The sequence below is a fragment of the Epinephelus lanceolatus genome, chromosome 8 (assembly GCF_041903045.1).
Source record: "Epinephelus lanceolatus isolate andai-2023 chromosome 8, ASM4190304v1, whole genome shotgun sequence".
NCBI classification, from domain to species: Eukaryota; Metazoa; Chordata; class Actinopteri; order Perciformes; family Serranidae; genus Epinephelus; species Epinephelus lanceolatus.
The window spans coordinates 29,802,879-29,823,762 of record NC_135741.1 but is presented as its reverse complement, the minus strand read 5'-3'; the positions used below and the strand labels follow the sequence as shown (position 1 = coordinate 29,823,762).

The 20,884-nt window shown below is 39.4% G+C and overlaps 2 protein-coding genes across 8 annotated transcripts in view; one reads left to right on the top strand and one right to left on the bottom strand.

The window, feature by feature from the left end:
• ubr4 (ubiquitin protein ligase E3 component n-recognin 4) overlaps positions 1-2,000 on the bottom strand; it is a 56,627-nt gene extending 54,627 nt beyond the window's left edge. For all 7 annotated transcript variants that reach the window (XM_078170158.1, XM_033629477.2, XM_078170159.1 and 4 more), the window contains exon 1: positions 1,846-2,000. In XM_078170158.1, the coding sequence (XP_078026284.1) occupies positions 1,846-1,970 (125 nt within the window). In that variant the 5' untranslated portion in view covers positions 1,971-2,000. The remainder of the gene's footprint in view (positions 1-1,845) is intronic.
• A 1,849-nt stretch (positions 2,001-3,849) lies between these two features.
• Positions 3,850-19,818, top strand: emc1 (ER membrane protein complex subunit 1). The gene is made up of 22 exons (XM_033629596.2): positions 3,850-4,006; positions 4,462-4,589; positions 4,709-4,774; positions 4,862-4,955; positions 5,042-5,170; positions 6,588-6,714; positions 6,872-7,021; positions 7,214-7,381; positions 7,739-7,810; positions 8,010-8,108; positions 8,199-8,295; positions 10,091-10,207; positions 11,869-12,068; positions 12,276-12,425; positions 12,590-12,751; positions 13,951-14,070; positions 14,487-14,624; positions 16,439-16,612; positions 16,950-17,160; positions 17,295-17,379; positions 17,474-17,603; positions 18,262-19,818. Exons 1-22 carry the CDS (start codon positions 3,915-3,917, stop codon positions 18,439-18,441), a joined length of 2,889 nt encoding a protein of 962 aa, XP_033485487.2. The 5' UTR covers positions 3,850-3,914; the 3' UTR covers positions 18,442-19,818.
• Positions 19,819-20,884: the final 1,066 nt, after the last annotated feature.

Genomic DNA, 20,884 nt, shown 5'->3' with positions numbered 1-20,884 from the left:
CTAATCCATACAATTTCTCAAATCCATCTCTGAAAACTATGCTATTACACTTGCTACTGTTTATTCCATCTTATTTTTTTATTCATGAGCCAGAACTATTTCTGCTCTCTGTTGCTTTAAGATAAGGAATATGGTAAATAATGGAAAGACCTTCATTTTTGCTTTTCATCATGACACAGTCTGCAGTTGTCCTAACAGCACATGACTGAAATGTGCTACTGGACTCGCTACACCCCTGATGCTGACAACTAAACTTTCCAGTTGCAACAGTTCTACTACTCTTAATACTACTCTATTTAAGTACTACTACTCTTGAAGCACTCCCTCAGTATAGTCAAACTCATACTCACAAATATTTAAAAGCCTTGTAGGGCTGGGCGATAAAATCAAACATCTCATCACTTTTGACCAAATACCTTGATATTGATATTTTCTTCTGTACAGTAATGCAGCCTTTAAAACCAGGACATGACAAGATTTATGAGATTACAATATTCAAAATCTATGATGATAGCAAATCTCATCAAAGTGTCTAATGCACTATTGTATGGTCAATAAAACACTGATAAAAAATATTTTAGATTTGACACTGTAGCTGACGAGTGAACAGTCAGAACAGCTCATACATATCAAACGTGTATACAAGCCAACTTTGACGTTTCATTAGAAAACGAAACTAACAGGTCTAATAGCAGCTTTACTGCAGATTTGCAGGCCGGTTGTTGCCTAGAAAAATGAAACCTATGAACATCGCAGGAAGCTCTTCATTTGAATGCCCAGAGGAATAATGTCACCACTGAAAAGGAGTGTCAAGTGACAACCTAACAACTGTGTACACACTACCAACTTGATAATCACCATTTGGTGATGTATGGATTGGCAGTGTGCAGGGCGAAATGTGCATATAGTACTGTCACGTGGTTTTAGGATAAAATTAATTAAAGGTCCCCGTAAATAACAACGCCTGGCCCTAACACTTGTTTCCACAGACAAGTTACCCTACGTGACAGCCACTGCACCAGCTTCCTTGTAGTTTAACACAACCGTGCAGAATCGACCTCAAGACATTAGAATTACATTTAATTAAGAAGCAGCAATACTGCCAAGTAACCTTTTATTAACAATACATTAACGGCGACCCATCACCACCTTATCAAAAATGAGTGGAGAGTACAGGGTCCCCGCCTACTTCGAGCCCAACCACAAACACAGCAGATAACGTTAAACTGACTGGCTACCTTATTAATCAGATAACACATAGATTATCTGACGACGTGTTCAAAGTAGACTGAAAATAGCAAGCTCAGCATATAAACCGAATCAAATTTGGCCACTTTAAGTTAGCTGACGTAGTCAAATATTACTGTGGCAGGGCCATTTCAACGTTAAGTTATCCAGTCCGTTGGGAAGGCCCTTGGGTAGCTTGCTGGCTAATGTTTGTGTTAGCTAGCTAATGATGAAGCAGATTTTCTAAACGTTACACTGCGACGCTCATTGACGACCGCACAGCAATAATGTCGCAACAAAGGTCAATGTGCACCAGCCATAAATCGAGCCTTATTTCAATCTGTTCATGAGTTACCAGCCAGAACAAGCTAAATAGCATTTTGAGTAAGTTCGCTAACGTTAGCATATTAGCTAACGTCAGCAACTGACTCGATGCCAGTGCAAGTTAAGCTCGAGTAGCTTGCTAGCCGCTAACGTTAGCTAAGAGGGTAACGTTTCCCATCGAACTTAACTACCCAAGCTAAGTTAGCAACTTAGCCAGCCAGCTCAGTCATGGGTGGACACGGCTAGTATTTGAGCAAATAGAGACACGAAATTTATTGACATGTAACTGGTTACCTGTTGATTATTGACCCAATAAGCTGAGGTAGCTCCTTCGTCTCAAAAGCGGTGTACGAAGCTGATAAAAGCGGCCGTACTGCCGCTGTCCATTCGTGTTCCCCATCTCCTCCGCTCGACGCCATCTTGAAATCCCATAGAAAAAAAACTAGCAACTGGAGGAAGAAACTGTGAAAGTAAATGACAGGGGGCGCTCACAATCTGACGACAGTCAGGCCGACATCATTATAGCCCATATACAGAAATGAACTCTGTTTGCGTCAAAAAAAAAAACAAAAAACATGCATACAAAATACAAAACAGACAGTAAAGCCAACACAGGTAAAACAGACCTGAGATTAAAGCATAAAAGTGTACACGAATGTATACATAATAAGTAATATAAAAATAAATTAAGGGCTGGGGCAAATAAGAAATAAACTCATTATGAAATACACCAAACCTTTGTTTCACCTTCATATATTTGGATTTGTGTAAATAAAGCTTTCCAAGTACAAGAATGTGATTAACCACAAAGTCGTCATTGCTATTGTCCACGATGAGTCCATAAACAAAGTCCTTTTGAGAAACGTTTTCATGATGAAAAAATTGGGGCAAAGCCATTCATGAACATCAAGCCATAAAGCTTCACAATACATACACTGGAAAAACTAATGATCAGTAGCCTAGTTTTGATATCATCCCAGAATACATAATTATTGGTTTCAATTCCAAATAGTATTAATTCAAGTCTGGATGGATATACTCTGTTTGTTAGCCCACTTCTCTTTTTTTGCTTTTGGACTTAGTGGGAATTTTAAGTATTTAGTTCATAACGTGAATAGCCTATTACTTTTCAAATAGATTTGTAAATTGAATTTCTGTAGGATACTATGGTGTGTGAGATGTAATTAAACATATTTCTAATTGTTTTGTTCGGGATTCTTATTTCATTTAAGTCATAGGCACCAACTAAAAGTTATGGAGACAAGGGGTGACAGGAATGAATAGAGCTTGTTGACATTCCTTTAATTAAGGATATAACAGAGTTTGCGATGGCATGAGCTATAGATCTAGAGATGTTATAGTTGCCAATCAAATCATAGCTACAACAGAAATTCTCATATGACATGATAGATCCACTATTCTCAACAAATAATCATTTTTCATCCCAGGGCTGAGGAGGGCTAATAATACATTTCCCAATTCATATATGTAAATAAAACAATGCCCTTTTAACCATTATATTTATGATATATAGAAATAATACAATACCTCATGCAGGTCATTTATTAATGATAGCCTATCTATTGCAATTGTCTCCAGTGAACTAGTTAACCAGTGTTTATTTTATTTCATGGTTTGATTAAAGACACAAATACATACAATCATGGATATTTGAAGAGTCTTGTAAATTAAAATTGTGCGTGAGTTTCGCAGATTGCCTACTGCACCACTACTGATCCAATATAAGATAATATAAGAATAAATTATAGTCGCTACTTACAGATATTGTTGCCTTAATTTTAGAAAGATTATTTTTGCATCATCTTTTATAATAGCAATAGGACTTTATTTGAGGCCAGCAACCAAGTAAAAAAGGCTGGTCTCCTGTATCTGACGACAGCTTAAACAAATGCCATAGATAAAAAAGAAAGTGTAAAAATAAAATAGAACAAAATGAAATTAAAATAATGTATTCGAGTATATTATATAAAATAATAAATAATAAAGATGAGTAATAAAACATAAGCTTGTACATGTGTTTTTGCAATTCATTCTAATAGTAATAAAGTGTCATAAGTCAAATTTTTAATTTAAAGATGAATTAGTGTTAGCAAAAAATATCACTTAAAAAGTAGTTGATTTATTACATGTAATTATCGCTGCGGTATTTTACGTTATTTGAACTTCTGAGGACATTTTTGGGAGTATATTTTTTGTGATCACTGCATTACGCCACCTTTCTTGAAGCTATGTGCCTTTCTCCCCTGTAGGGGGCAGCACCGCTCAGTCATGAGACTAGAAGGAAGCGAGTCAACTTCCGACTTCCTCCTTCTCTTGAAGAGCAAGCTAAATCTACTGCTGCAATGGCAAAGCTAATTTTGTTGTGCCTGAAATTTATGATGTTATGCGGCACTCTCGAAGCTGTGTTTGAGGATCAAGTAGGGAAATTTGACTGGTAAGAGAAACCTAGAGAACGACCAAATATGTGTGCTATTTAGAGCCATGTTTTAATGTGTAAATGCTAATGCTAACACCTGTCACTGCCACTAGCTGCGACCCGGTGTGTTTGAGGTGGACTTTGAATGAGAGAATAGGCCAAAGAATAAAAATATTAATACAAGAATTGTTATTTACTAGCATACGGCAGGTGCTGTTGGCTTTTGATTTGCCTTTAGGAAACCACAGGTCGAATAAGCTCAATAAATTACAGTAAATATGATTTTAATTGATTTCCTTTTAACTAATCTGATAACCAGTGTGCCGTCCACCAGTTATTGCTTTTCTCAACAGGAGCTATGTGTCCTAACTCTGGGGATTGATCCCTGTAATGATACAAGCTTTGGTTCAGCTTTAATTATAAACCAGGTTGTTGACCTTCTGACAAGTTGTTTTGTGTCTTGTGATTTACAGGAGGCAGCAATATGTTGGCAAGGTTCGCTTCTCCCATTTTGACACACATATGCAGTCATCCAAAAAGGTGCTGCTAGCAACAGAGAATAATGTCTTTGCCTCACTCAACACCAGAACTGGAGAACTCTGTAAGTATTCTGTCTGTGGCAATAGGAAGTTATATATGGCCAAGTATGGAAAGATGATTCGCCTCTCAGCTGACATGCTTTGTGTTCGTATATCAGTATTTATTTAATGTCTGTTACAGTCTGGCGACATGTTGATAAGACTGGGCCAGAGGGAACCATTGATGCTCTTCTGCAACATGGACAAGGTGATTTTGTCATTGCAGTTGATCTTACAGAGGTTTTTGTTCCCGTGTTGAAAGCAGGTAACTCACTGAACTGTTCTTGTCTCCCAGATGCGGTGCTGGTGGTTGGAAATGGTCGCTTGCTGCGCTCATGGGAGATAAATATTGGTGGTTTGAACTGGGAGATTGTGCTCGACTCTGGCAGGTGACTACTCTCTTGATTGGCAGTTGTTAAGTGTAGACTTGTCCCTACTGTGATCAGATGTTAACTGCTTTTGTTATATATTTTAGTTTCCAGTCGGCATGTTTGGTTGGACAGCAAGATACTGTAAAACACGTGGCTGTTTTGAAGAAGAGTGTCATCTCTCTCCATTACCTCTCTAATGGTCATCAAAAGTGGATAGAGAATATACCAGAAAGGTAAGTCGAAATGTTTTTGTGTCGACATTGAATCCTGAGTTATGTCTGTATTTTTTCAATATAAGCCTGTCTTTATTAATAAAACATCTCCTCTGAAATTAAAGATCCACTCCACACATTTGAATACATAAAAGCACTCTGCTTTGAGTAGTAATGTGTGTGTTGTGGTTGAATTAAAACCCACACTGACACAGGGAGAACATGCAGACTCCACACATAAGGGGCTGATTTTAAAATTTTAAGTGCTGGACGTAAGGTGTCCTACTTTACTGAAAAATCCATTCTCAGTGTGTGTGAGCAGGAGGTTTCAAGTTTCCACATCACAGTGACTGAAGTTTCATACTGGACCCCGGACGGCTCCAAACTCACTATTATGTCACAAATCATGCTCATAGGTACAACTCGGATTTAAAGTGAGCGCAGAGAAACCAACAGATTAATGTGAAAACAGCCTTCACGTGTCAAACTCTGCACAGTAAAGCTGAAATATTCAAGTTAAGTAACACTTAGAAAAACATATTGTGACGGGGGAACTTCTTGTATGTTGTCTGCTTGAATTATTTTGTAGAGAAACCGACTAAGATGCTGGTAGTGGTTGGTGGGGAAATGTTTGGGGGAAATGATAACTCTGCTTCATGTAATGGAAAGATTGGATTAAAAATTATGTAGGAGGAGCGCCTTTGTAGCCAAGTAGTTACAGCAGGTGCCATATAACGGCAATATTGCAGGTTCAGTTCCACCTTTGCTGTATCTCATACTCCTCTCTTTTCCTTATTTCTACCCTGTCATCTGTAGGGCTGGATAACATTTGATTTGATTATGATACTAGTGCCAACACTATTACCCTTAAAGTGACTCCAGTAGAGTACTTCATTCAATATCCATCGTGTAAATGGAAGCATTCAGTTGCATAAAATGCCACCATATTTTCGAACAATTTGGTGGAATTTTGGCATTGTGAACCGCCAAGTTTGTCATATTTACCAGACACGACTTCACCATAGACTGTTGTCTAGTTGTAGTGTAGCTGCTGTGGTAGCAGGCCAGTGATTTGCTGCGAGCAAAACTATTCAAACAGTCATTTTGTCTAGATCTGGCTACAAAAAGGTTCGAATGCAAGTATCATTTGACTTCAAAAGTTTAGATACTACTTGGTCCGGAGTTATTTCAGTCGACACCTTAAAGTTATCAAGTACCAATAACCAGCCCTAGTTGTCTGTCAAATAAAGGTAAAATCAAGTCAGAAATGAATAAATGGATATGTGCATAACAAATTCAAGCACTAACAGGAAGCAGTTAATAGAAATGGTAGTACTCAAGCTGCAGAAATGTCCGGTACATAAAGGCCGAAATTCTTTGTGTCTATGAGCGTGATTGGCACTGGAAAAAATGTATAATTAACTTTTTATCTCCACAGTGAAACCGTAGATTACCGGGCTGTATACTCTGGTGGAAATGGTGAAGTGTATGTACTGGGAGTTGTTCCTCATTCCCACATTGCCATTGTGGCTTACAGTGTGGAGGATGGAGAGATAATCAAGCAGGTAATCCTTATTCAAAGTAGCAGTTTATAAATGCTGTGCAGAATATGTAGAACAGAAACGAAACACAAACTTTTTTTGAATACATCCAGTTAATCGACAGTGTTAGCAATATATATTAAGCCCACATCTCTTACTGCTTTGCTCATGTTGTCCTCAGATCTCAGTGGAAGCTCCGTGGCTGTCCAACATACAGGCCAGCTGTGCGGTTATCAGCCAGGGGATGTTGACATGTGTGGACTCCACAACTGTATCTCTGTACATGCTTGACTTGCATGTACAGGCACAGATGACCCAGATACCCCTGCAGGTACCTACCAGAATAAAATGAAAACCTTTCTATTGAATAAACTTACCATGTGTGTCCTGTGCTCTGGTTTGGGTAGGTCTTCACTTGTCTCTGGTATCTCTGCACTTCCCTCCCAACACAGTGGAACTGTCTCTGTTTCTACCTACCTTATTTTCTCTGTGTGAATGCTTTTCACCATTTGTCTTTTTCTAGTCACTGGGACTTGAAGTCACCCCTGGCTTCCAGCCAGTACTGGTGTCTACCCAGCCCAACCCAGCTCGCCCTCCGCTGTCAGAGTTCCTCCTTCAGCTCGGACCTGAACACCACCTGCTTCTGCAGCTCAACAATGGTCAGATAGTTACACTGAGGGATTTCAAGCCTGTACGTAACTATTTCTGCACTTCTCTCTAATGATGCATGATCAAGATTATGACCATGAAATTCAGACCATGAAATGTTTGCCGTCCAAAAATGTTAGTGTATTGTAATATTGTAGTTTTTGTACTGGACAACAGCTTTATTTACATGCCTAAAAAGTAAATGGCACTTGATTCACTTGCTAAAATCTTAAATAATTGGTTTGTAACTTCAACAAAGGTCTATCTGTAAGGCCAAGAATTTCAGAATATGTCCCTGTTATTTTTAAGCTCTGACATTTTTTGTATTGAGATATTTCAGTTGTTAATTTACAAAACAGTTAATGAAAATTATTGATGACATATTTTTCTTGATTTGTAGGCCATGCTGGTTTCATTTGCTACCACTGGAGAAAAGACTGTTGCTGCTGTCATGACGCCCAAGAATAAAACTGTGAGTTAATGTGAAATCATACATTCAGGCTTGAGAAGTATGTGGTTTGTCATCATGCTCCCTTGGCAAAATATGTTGTTTATTGGCAGATTTAGTACAGACTTAGTTGTCTCTTTGTGAGCTTGATGTGTGATTCACATCCTTCAAGATGAATAGTATTTCATCAGATTAATATGATTATCTGTTTTCCTCCCTATAGGCTTGTAGTCTCAACCTCTTTAGTGCAGAAACTGGACGCAGACTTCTAGACACAACACTGATTTTTAATATGGATCCTAACGGTGGGAAACCAGAAAGGGTGAGTCAGAATTTCTACCCAGTGAATTTGATATCTGGCTGGTAGTATTGTCTTCTGATAATACAACACTATTTTTATTCTGTCTTTCAGCTGTATGTACAAGCATTCCTGAAGAAGGACGATTCTGTGGGTTACAGGGTGATGGTGCAGACAGAAGACCACACGCTCACTTTCATACAACAGCCAGGTACAGATGGCAAAAACAGGAAAAACTGTTCGTGTTAGAAAGAGTACTTTGTTAAGGCCCAGACACACCAAACTGACATCAAAGGCTGACTGACACATCGCCTGTGTCTCAGCCAAAATAATGCATTTGAGCACACTACAAAGCCTACAGCTAACAGCCAGCTAGCACGTATGTTCTGCGCCTGTTTAAGAGGAAATAACTCTCCATACCAGCAGGCGGTGGTAGTCTGTGTTCTCATTCAAAAAGGAACACCAGAAGACCGACAGGACAGATTCAGGATGCTAGTTGGACAGTTAGCACATTAACGACACAAGCCACTGTTGAATAATAATCTTTTATCGGGAGCTGGCAAACAGTGACACAAACAGCTTCTGCTGAAGAGTTCAGTGTTACCCAATATAACAAGTTTTGTTTTGACTTAAGTCATTTGTTTGTCTTCCACATTTCCATTTTTCCTTATGTGCGCTGAGCTGAACTGCCATTCTGAGTACTTTCGTTCACCGACACTGGCTCTGCTGTCTCAGACACCGATTCAACATGCTGCATCGGCCGAAATAAAGCTGACAAGGGCCGACTAGAGCCAATGGTGCAGGACAACGTGCAAAAACAAGGGCAGCAGACGCTCGCCCACAGCCCGACATTTACCAACAGTTGACTGTCAGCTTGGTGTGTCAGGGTTAAAGTGGAAATAGACAAGTGTTTTTTCTTTGAGCTATCATGATGACATAAATGCAGACCAAAATGTCTTTAGAATCATGACACAGTCAGAGTTGAGATTAGTTCCCTAAAAGTGCTGCAGTCACTGTACAATTCTGTCTGCCACTGGGTACGATCTCCCTGGAAAAGTAAGGCTTTATTTATGCCATAAAAGAAGTGCGTCAGCCGTAGACAACCTAAGCAGGAAGAGAATAGCGCCTATGGTTTCTCCAGCAACTATTGGTGGCTATCCACAGCCACCAAAAAGTATCACTGTAAGTTCTTCGCCGTTACTATTCCCAGTAGCAGAATTGTAACTGTGGAAAACTGTGGTTATTTTTTTTTTTAGGCTCTAGGGAAAATGAAAAGGCTTCCAGTTGTCTTTGCAACAGCAGTGCCAACAATAATACCACGTGGAGCTGCTAGGGGGGAAAGTTGAGAAGTTGTTTGTTTCCTCTTTAATGTTATCTGTGGTATTGGCTTTACACTGCTGTCTGTCACTGTGTTGTTTTTTCTTTATCCTACCACTGAGGGGCGCCAAAGTCTGATCATTTTAAATTCCTGCTTGTCGTAATAAAATAAACAGACCTTTTTCAGGAATTTTATTCGGCCAGATGCAGCAAAAACGCACATAGGATGGCCTTTTACTTTTCACTTTGCATGAAAATTGAGGCCATGTTATTTTTATACAGGTGTCTTCAGGTGGAGGGTTGTAGGGAATCGCATGGGATTTATAGCCAGCAGGTGAAATGGCTTCAAACTTTTAGATTTGTGCTTAGAGTCAGTCCCTCACTGTGTTTACTGTTGAGACCTAGTACTTCTTTCCACAGTGAGCCACGCTTTGCCTCATGATAACATCTGGGTATATTCCTTCTCTTAATCATCATAAATACTGCCAACATCTGACCACTGTGTGGAGTCCAAACAGGCTCTCGGTTTTCATGATGTACACACAATGTTGTCCTTTCCACGGGAACGAGGGGGGGAAAAATATTTCATGTCGTAATTCACGGAGAGCGTCAACACAAACTGCATACTGTCACAGGGTGTGGAGAGTGGAATGAATGATTACAGAACAATAATGAGTCCTGTTTTCCAGGGCGTGTAATGTGGACAAGAGAAGAGGCCCTGTCAGATGTGGTGACAATGGAAATGGTGGATCTGCCTCTCACAGGAACGCAGGCAGAGCTGGAGGGAGAGTTTGGCAAAAAGGCTGGTAAATGTCAAACCAGAATCCATTCATGTTTTTCCTCCCAACTTTCCAACAAGTTCTAATCTCTGCTGTGCAGTGATGTTCAGTAGTTTATCTATTATTAGTGTCAGCTTTCACTCTGTCTTACTAGTTTGCTAATGTTTTCTCATGTCCTAGAAAGTTAAGGCAGCTTTGCAATTCTTAATCTTAGGATTATTTTTGTCAAGCTTGATTCATCATTTTGCGAATTTCTACTAATATAGAACTAATGATAAGGTCCACTGAATTGTTGCTTTTGCTTTTATCCTTACTTTAACTGCATGGCACCTGCATTTAATCGCCAAAGATGTACTTTTTTTTAATCTTATTTTTTGAGGTTGCTGCAGGCTTGGTGGGCTGGTAAATATAGATTCTTGGGTGTGTTCACTTGGTTGCTATTTGCTTCACTTTCTTTTGTCTTTGTTCCTGTTTTCATTGCTTCGCTCGGATTCAGCTATTCAAGGTAACGCACTTCTCTGCTTGTCTTCAATAAATATTATGTTACTAATCATGTGAGAAAGAAGCTGCTAAGAAAGTAGTAGATCTACAGACCCTTTTTATGTTGTAAGCATGGCTGCCGCGAATCCTTAAAGTCTTAAAAGATGCTGATTTCATTAATCTAAAAATAAGGCCTTAATTGGTATTGAAATGTTTTAAATCAATCTTTAAAAAATCTAAGATGTGCTAAGTGGGATTTTATTAATTGTGTCTTTTTTGGTGTTACATTGTAAAAATCTCAAAATGACTGGTTACGTCTATTTTTAAAAATAATTTACCAAATGCCTGTTGCGTTAATTTCAAGCAGATCAGGATACCCAGGGTGAGGGGTTTGAACCCGAGGGTGGGGGACTCCTTCTGTGTGGAGTTTGCATGTTCTCCCCGTGCCAGTATGGGTTTTTCTTCGACTCAAAATTGCCCATAGGTGTGAATGTGAGCATGAATGGTCGTCTGTCTCTGTGTCAGCCCTGCGATAGTCCGGCGACCTGTCCAGGGTGTACCCTGCCTCTCGCCCAATGTCAGCTAGGATAGGCTCCAGCACACCCGCGACCCCTAACAGGATAAGCGGTTACAGAAATGAATGAATGAATGAAGATCAGGATAGCCGATCCAACAACAACTTCCAGTAGCTTGCTGTCATTCCTGGACAACATGGGGAAGTGCAAATTAACCAACCAAGATTTAACCAAGATTTTTTGGCATGGTTGAAACAAGTACAGGGCAATGTATATTAGACTCATGATGGCATGATGGGAATCAAGGCAGTGGAATCCCACATGCAGAGTTAGAAAGACAAAATTGCCAAGAAAACTCGCCAACAAACTGCAGGTGTTTCCCAACTCTGTCCTACCCTCGTCTCCTTCACAAGACAAGAATGTTTTGTGTTATATTACAATAAATATCGGGGGCAAAAAAGTAACTGATGCAAGTTCATGTTTTTTCCCTTCAGTTTTGGTTGTTGTAAAATTGGTCCCAAAATTCATTCTGAGTGGCATTAAAAAAAGTCTTAAACTAATTTGCCATAAGAACCCTGTTTAAGGTACAGCTGTGCTTTGCCTGCAATAACAATACCACAGTGTTCAAGCTGTGATTCTCAATTCATTGAAAGTCATTAAGCACCATCTGTGTTCTCTCTGTAATTTGTCCAGACGGCCTGATGTCCATGGTGCTGAAGAGGCTCTCCTCTCAGCTCATCTTACTGCAGGCCTGGATCGCCCACCTCTGGAAGCTCTTCTACGATGCGCGGAAGCCTCGCAGTCAAGTCAAAAACGACGTGACCATCGAGAACCTGTCCAGAGACGAGTTCAACCTGCAGAAGATGATGGTTATGGTTACTGCATCTGGGAAGGTACGAGACTAAAGCTTACCCTCTCATAGAGTCACTGGTAGGTAGTGTTTCAGGAGGGATGAGTTGTGCTGCATATTTGTGGTTAAACTAGTTTCTTTTTATTTTGTCTGTGGTCAGGCAGCCTAAAGTAAAATTAAACACTACTAAATAAAGTCCATCAGGCCTCTCGGGAAACTCATTTTTCCCGTTGCTTTTTTCTCTGTGAAGCTCTTTGGGATTGACAGCAAGACCGGCAGTATTTTGTGGAGGCACTACCTGGACAATGTCCCATCTAATGCAGCTTTCAAACTAATGGTGCAACGGACCACTGCACACTTCCCTCACCCGCCACAGTGCACGCTGCTCATCAAAGACAAGGTATCTAATGACAAGAGCTCTGTGCTTAAAGAGCCTCAGGGTGGGAATTCATTTATGGCGAAAGCTGAATACTTCTTTTTTCTACATTGGTCAAACCTGTGTAACTGTACAAGTGATGTGTATTTATTTTTGCCATTTCTTATATGTATATTTCTTGTTCTAAGGACACAGGTCTGGCAACGCTGCATGTATTTAATCCCATCTTTGGAAAGAAGAGTCACATCACCCCGCCTGCTCTGCCTCAGCCGATACTTCAGTCACTCATGCTGCCTCTCATGGACCAGGATTATGCCAAGGTCCTTCTTCTTGTTGATGACCAGTACAAGGTCAGTGGCAAACTCTAAACCTCCTCACCCACCACGTCAACATTCAGTGTTTGTTTTAGTACAGATTATAATTTGTTTCAGACAAAACTGTAATACCAAAAATAATAGTCTGGATATAATAATCCTTTGGGAAAGTTTCATGGTAGTATTTGTTAGTTAAAAAAATGTGCCCAATTCACTTGTTGTGTCTTAACTTTTGTCTAAAAATGTATGGAATTTACAACATATACCTTTTTAAAGGTAGTTTTCTTGAAATTAGTTATTTCTCAAACTCTGAGCCAGAAATCTCCTTTTCACTTACATACACCAAACCTTCCAGTTTTGTTTCTGTCTATATTCTGAAGATTTTTACAGAGGGGTTTGTTCATTTATCATTCACAGCCTGATTTATATAACATTTTCCGAACAGTAATGCAAAAATTGACCTATGGTTGTTGACAGAATTTACAGATTTATTAAGTGATAAAATTAAGCAATAAGCCACAAGAGGCCATGGTTTATGGTGATTTTAGAACAGCTAAGGGGATGATACACAACGGAAAATGCCTTTACAAATCTGTTGTGTATTTCTGACCATTCCCGTTCCGGTGGATGATGAATGATTTATGCTTCAGTTGGCGTTTCTCTGCTCTGTATCCCAAATGCAGCTGCACATTGAACCAGACAGTGTTGACCAGGTGTGATTGGATTTAGTGCCTGAGCTTAATTTTCCAAAAGTCTGCATCCGTTAATGCTTGGTGGTGAGGTGTTTTGTTGTGTCCTTCTCTGTGAAGGTTTTTCGCTGCTCCAATTGCGAGCAGACCACATAGTCTGTTAAACAGCACTGGCTTTGTTATGTGGTCACAGCAGTGTGTGAGGAGTATTTTACAATGGCTTTGAACACAGTTCAACTAATCATACTCAAGGAGTGGAACTATTCACGTTATGAAGAAATAACCAATATTCCATCTGTAAAAACCTTTGACTCCTAATACGTAACATAACAAAGTAACTGTCTTAATGTAAGTAATCAACTGGGGAAGTTTCATGGTAATAGCTAATGATTTAAAGTATAACCCTTTTCTGTAGGGTCTCCCCTTAACAAATACAGATACAGACATTCATGTTGTGTCTCAAAGTCATTTTTCTCTCTGCATCCATGTGAACCAGATCAACACACAACTTACAAAAAAACGTATCCATGTATGATTTTTCCACAGGTGTCTGCTTTCCCCTCTACGAAGAATGTGCTACAGCAGCTCCAGGAGATGGCCTCATCCATATTCTTTTACCTTGTTGACTCCAGCCAGGGAAAACTTTCTGGCTACAGACTACGAACGGCAAGCAAACCTTTTTTTCGCTGAATTATTTCAATGTAATTTGCACATCAGAGCTCAAGAGTTTTAGAAGTTTTACAAAGCTTAGCCACCACCAGTCTAACACTCGTTTGTGATAGAACGTAACAATGGTTCCTATATTTTTAATGTTAGTAATTGCAGGGATAATTTTTCTCTATTTCAGTAATAAAAAAAGTGACCAAAAAGAGTCAGATATATCTAAAATAAATGCTTAATTGATCAAGAAGCATTTTTAATTTTTAAGAGAGTCTTAGTTTAAAGGATATCAGTGAAGTGTGAAATGCCAGAGGTCTGTTTTTATTGTTCCAGTTCTCATGCTGAACTTCCATAAAGAGATGCTTCAATCACATATAACTGATTGTCAAAAACAATGAATCTGGATGTTTTTTTGTGCTCAGGACTTGTCGACCGAGCTGATCTGGGAGATTGTCATCCCAACCGAGGTACAGAAGATTGTCTCAGTCAAAGGGAAAAGGCCCAATGAGCATGTGCACTCCCAGGGCAGAGTAATGGGAGACCGTAGTGTCCTCTATAAGGTATGATGACTTCCACTGAATCCTTACTAATGCTGTGGTTTGAAAGGGGTGTTTAAAGGGAGTGAAAATAATATCATTGCTCTTATTAGGGCCAGATTTGATCAGTGTTGTCTGGTCCCACTTCAGCCAGAGACACAGAGTCACTCTTCGTCTTCTGATGTAGGCTGAAAACTCATCTTTCCCAGAAATACTGTACCTCATGTCACTGTTTCCCCAGTGAATCATATCCTCTCTCCACCACTGACTCTATAAGAATAAACAGTGGGGTTTTTTTCTACTAGGACTCTTACACTCCTTACTATAGTTTCTGTATGATCTATGAAATCAATCATATTCTGCTCTGGCACTTAATATTAGGCTCTGTCTCACATGAAGCCCCAAAATGTACAATAATAATACAAAACTCCAAAGCCCTGTCAGGGCAACATTTATTATACCCCACAATACAAATTTGTGACGTGACAAATACAGGGTATCTGCAGGTCATTTAAAAACTCTTAGAATGTCTTGAATTGAACTTTTTAAACATTAGAACTTCAAATAAGAAAAGATAAGATAATCCTTTATTCGTCCCACAGCGGGGGAATTAGCATTATTACAGCAGCAAATTTGTAAAAAAAAAATATACAAAGCAACGTATCAAACCAACGAGCAATATAATATGCAAACAGTCTAAAAATACAAGAATACAACAAGTAAGCAACAAATAACACGCAAAATATACATTAAATCGTCAATAGTCATTTAAATTTGTGAGGTCTTCATTGCCACAAACATTTTATTTTTATTTCATTCATCCATCTTTAAATTTATTCTTGTTAATATGCATTTCTGATGTAACAAATCTATACCACTGAACCTGATACTGTCTTTTTACTCTTTACTTGCACTTAACCATTGGTAAAATGTAGATGCTCCTGACTCACTCTAATAATCATATTCCTCCATAAAACCTACGTCTGCACAAGACTACATATATACTACTTACTTTTATACTTAACCTGCAATGCTTGAGTACAGGGTATCCGCGGGGTCTTACAAAGTCTAAAAAAGTCTTAAATCCAATAATTTGAATTTAAGGCCTTAAAATGTCTAAAATTCTCATAAAATCTCATAAAAGGTCTTAAATACGATTTTGAAAGGTCTTAAAAATCTATTGACGTTACTTTTATTTAAAACATGCATAAAATTCAGTCTCGCTTTTAAATGTTTGGATTTTTGAGGACGCTATAACGTAACTACAAAGCGGAACTGAAGTAGGCTACCTGTGCTGCCCGGTCAGAATTTATTGAATTTATCGATGTTAAATGGGTCTTAAATTGTATTCATTATGGTCTTAAAAAAGTCTTAAATTTGACTTGTTGAAACCTGCAGAGACCCTGGAGTAAGGAATGATGACTTGTCCAAAAATCAGTCTGAAATATGGCTAAAAATTATTTTTGAAAAGGTCTTAAAAGCATTAAATTCTAGTGTCTGATTCTGGTTCATTCCCAACCTGCAGCCCTTTGCTGTCATCCCCTCGTGCTCCTTCTTTCATGCTTAGACTGTTTTTTCTAATAATGGCAAAAAAAAAAAAAAAACATAAAGAAGGTCATAAAGGTCAATATATCCAAACTGTAGTAGCTGTAAATCATATCAAACTGATTGTCTCCCTGATACAGCAACCTATCACATTGCCGATGTTTAGTCCGCTTTAGCCCAAAATATTTGACTTGTCTTCGGCAGTCGGGGTTGAGCCAGAAACATGCGTAAAATGTGTTTTTCAACCTTGATTAAGATGCTGAATTGTGTTTCATGTTTTTTTTTTTTTACAGTACCTGAACCCCAATCTACTGGCTGTGGTGACTGAGAGCACAGACTTGCATCAGGAGCGAAGCTTTATCGGGATCCTCCTGATCGATGGCGTCACTGGTCGCATCATCCACGAGGCTGTTCAGAGAAAAGCCAGAGGACCGGTGCATGTTGTGCACTCTGAAAACTGGGTGGTGGTGAGTATTGAAGTATTGAAGCTTAAGTAATTTTAAAAGGAGTAATTCACCAACAGAAGTTTTCTTCACAAATTCAAGGTGACACGACATGAAATGCTCTCTTGTTTTTTGGTTGAAGAATTCCTTTAAGGATAAAAGTAAAAATCATTTTATACTGTTTTGTTGCTTTTTCCTTGGTTAGTGTAAGAATACGCTATTGGCTGACTGCAGCTGTATAAAAATGACAAAGCTCCAACACTGAAATTAAACACTGAACACAAGGGGCAGATAATGAAAGGAGCACAGGTAATGCCATGAGGGTCATGTGATCTGAACCTGCCTCTGTTTGACTCCACAGTACGAATACTGGAGCACCAAGTCTCGCAGGAACGAGTTCTCTGTAATTGAGCTGTATGAAGGGATGGAACTCTACAACAGCACAGTGTTCAGCTCTCTGGATCGGCCACACGCCCCTCAGGTGCTCCAGCAGTCTTACATTTTCCCCTCTTCCATTTCTACCATGGAGGCCACACTGACCGAGAAGGGCATCACCAGCCGCCATCTGCTCAGTAAGTTTCAGCCAGGTTGAGTCAGCGATGTCCGGTTTATTACTGTTTGAGAATAACCCACCTTCTATTCAACACATTGTTTGGCCCCGTTGCCTTTTTTTAAACATGTTTCTTTGGGTTTTTCTTTGTCATAGTTGGCTTGCCGTCTGGAGGGATTTTGTCATTACCCAAGATGTTCCTTGACCCTCGGAGGCCAGAAATTGTATCTGAGCAAAGCCGGTGCGTTCTCCAGTCAAGCTAGGGTTCAAAACATGTACTTGACTTTTGTTTTTTCTTCCTGTCTCTCTGTCTAACTTGTTCACTTGATCTACAGGGAAGAGAACCTGATACCATACGCACCAGAGCTGCTGATCCGCACAGAGTGGTTCATCAACTACAATCAGACTATATCAAGAGTGCGAGGAATTTACACTGCCCCCTCTGGACTGGAGTCAACCTGCTTGGTGAGTCTGCCATAACAATGCTGACAAACATATGACATCATGATTACTAGTGTTGGAATTGTTTGTTATTAGAAAATGTTTTGACAGAATGACGTCGTGGAAAAGATGCAACTGCGTGTCTGCATTTATTTTCCTAATTTTTCATTTGTGGTGTTTGTCTTTAAAAATCTTAATAAACTTATCTTTGTCTTCAGTGCCAGTATTTCTTTAGATTGGCTTGCCCACGGCTGTAGATTTTGTGGGGGACGCAGAGGACTTAGATTTTGACAAAATAAAAGACATATCCACCATAATTAATGCAGAAACAGCAAAAAATGATGCATCAAAATTCCCCAGAATGCAGGAAATGAAGTATTTGAGCATTAAGTAATTTCCCAGGGGAGGACTCCAAACCTCCCGTTTCCTTGCGTAGGTTTTGTATAAAAACCTATGCAATACACCATATAAGGTCATGATAAAGAAAAGTTTAAGATGAAGTCATTCTAAGCAAGAAAATATTATATTTATGTAATTTGTAAGATGTTTTTTTACACAGTACTGAGTTATTATCTAAAAAGCTCTAAAAAAAAAATCATAAAAATAAAAAAAAAATCCATCCAAAAATACAGTCCTCACATTGTTTTCTCCTCCATATATGACAATCCTTTTTCCCCTGTAGGTGGTGGCATACGGTCTCGACATCTACCAGACACGTGTCTATCCCTCAAAGCAGTTTGACGTACTAAAAGACGACTACGATTACATGCTGATCAGCAGCGTTCTCTTCGCCCTTTTCTTCGCCACCATGATCAGCAAACGCCTGGCAGAAGTCAAACTGCTCAACCGGGCCTGGCGGTAAAGCAATCGTCAAAAATCCCATCTCTTACAGCCCCGAGGCTGCACGAAGGACCTCAGCCCGAGGAGATGAGGCGGCTGAGGCTGCGCCTGTAGAAGAACACAGGCCAAAGATCAATAAGGCCCATAAGGAACTGCAGGGGTGAGGGGACGGCGGGGTGGGGGTGAAAGGAGGGATTAGTAGAGGTTTTATGTGTTTATTTTTTAACTTATTTTTTTGCAAGCACAAGAAATAATTTCATGGTAGAATAATGTTTTTTTTTGTGCCATGTCATTTTGAATAAATGTTTAACACAGAACTAATTACAAATAAATGAAACAGACTTGGATTTAATAAATTGTCAAGTTTTGAAATTCCCATACATGTGAAAGTTAATTTGCTCAAGGGACAGTTCACCCCAAAATCAAAAATCCATATTGTTCCTCAGGATAATCCACACATCTTGAGAGCAGTTTCTTGTAGTATTTTTTTTCTTTCTACTGAATTACACCGTCCAACTGTACGCATCTACTGGTGGACGAGAGGCTTGTGCTCAGGACTGTGTGAGATGTATGCCTGCGTGTTATGTAATGGCACCCTCCTCACCTGAGCTGTAATGTTAGCTAGCTCAGTGGTGCTAAGTGAGCTAGTAGATGCACACTTCCTTCTGAGTGTTGATACAGTTTGTGGGTGTAGCTCAGTAAAATAGTTCCCACATAAAACTGCTCACAACTAGGTCTGTGGATTATCTTGAGTAACTGGGTCATGATTGCTGGGAAGAGACATTGCTGTTGAGTTTTTGTTATTTTTGGGCGCTTTAAGCTCCTCAAGCTGAGTGCCATTTAGTTCCATTATATTGGAGAGAAGGCAGACATCCTTACATCTGATATCTCCAACACTCAGAAACTTACACCAAACACTCTTAGACTGACCAACAGCACTACAGGTAAAAGGAAAAATCTGTATTTTTGATTTTTGAGGTGAACTGTCCCTTTAAGCAATGTTAGTTTTTTCCAAGATTATTTTTGTGACATTTCTGCTTCATTAGGCTGCTCTAATGGAGAGTGATCATAAATGTAGAGGTCAGAGAAAAGAGAGACGGAAGACGTGCATTACGTGCAAGCATGATTTTATACATTTAGCCTGCTGAATCACCGTGATACCTAAAAGCCACTGGGTTTGATGGCCAATGAAGTGTGAAGAGAAACTACAGAATGGACAGCTTTCCTGAAGACTCTCCCACCACTGTTCTCACCATCAGATGCTTGAAAAAGGAAAATGAACATCAGTAGCCTTTATGTTATGTACATCAATCATCCTGCAGCTCACACTGTGTGTGTGTGAGCAGTTTTAAACCCACTGTCGGCTACTGTTGATGCTCCATTAAAATTTGTCCAAGAACCCTGTGTGTTCTTTTTTTGTGTGTGTGTGTGTGCGCGCGCGTGCACGTGAGCTTTGTGTGTGTGTGTGTGTGTGTGTGTGTGTGTGTGTGTGCGCAGCGAGAGTGTAAAAAAAGTAGTCTCCAAAATGAATGATGGGGTCAGAAATATATCTTAACATTTTTAAAGTAAACATGGTTTAATGCTTATTTAACAACTGCGTAATCTAGGTGCAGGATTACTGTAGGTTGTACTACATTTTTTCAAATGTTTTTATCAATATATAAACCAGTACAATTGGCTAAAAGCTTTAAACCTTGTTAGTTGGCCAATAAGTTTATTATCAGTAAGTTAAAGGAATACTTCACCTACGTACAAAATGACCATTTGTATATTAGATACTCACCCTGTGTTACCTTGAATTTGTGAAGAAAACTTTGTTTTTCTTGTACAAGTGAACGAAGAATCCAAAAACAGAAAAATTCTTGATGAACTGAAGTAAAGTGGGCCGTGTTTAACAACGGCCCGTGCAATATAGTCAAAGTTTGATTTATCCAGTCATATGTTCAGTACTCCCCAAATACATGCATTTTTTTCTAAAATCTTATTATTTTAAACATGTCTGCATAAACGGTCTCACACGTGTATAAGGAGCACATCTGGGCAGTGGAATGCACAAGCAGGAGGGACTGCCCATTTTTCTAGTTCGAAAAATGTCCCATCGGACCAAAAGCTCATTTGTCTGACAGCCCATTCTTCCAAAAGCCCATTGCTCTGAAAATACACTCCAACACAGATCATCGGACCTTCCCAGGTGTCATTTTTCTAAAACTACAATGGTGAAGGCTTGACCTGTCCTACTCTGCCTTAGATTGGCTAGTACTCCTTGCTTTCGTCAATGGCGTTTGTTGAGTTTTGGCTAGAGGAGTGAGATTGGTTTGAATAAGAATATCAGGCTAAGCCAGTCAGGCAGAGTGAAGCGGGTCATGCCTTCTCCATAGTAAGAAAAAAAAATACCGCGGCAGGCAATGAATCTTTCTCGAACTACAGTGAGAGTGTGTATTTTCAGAACGATGGGCGTTTGGAGC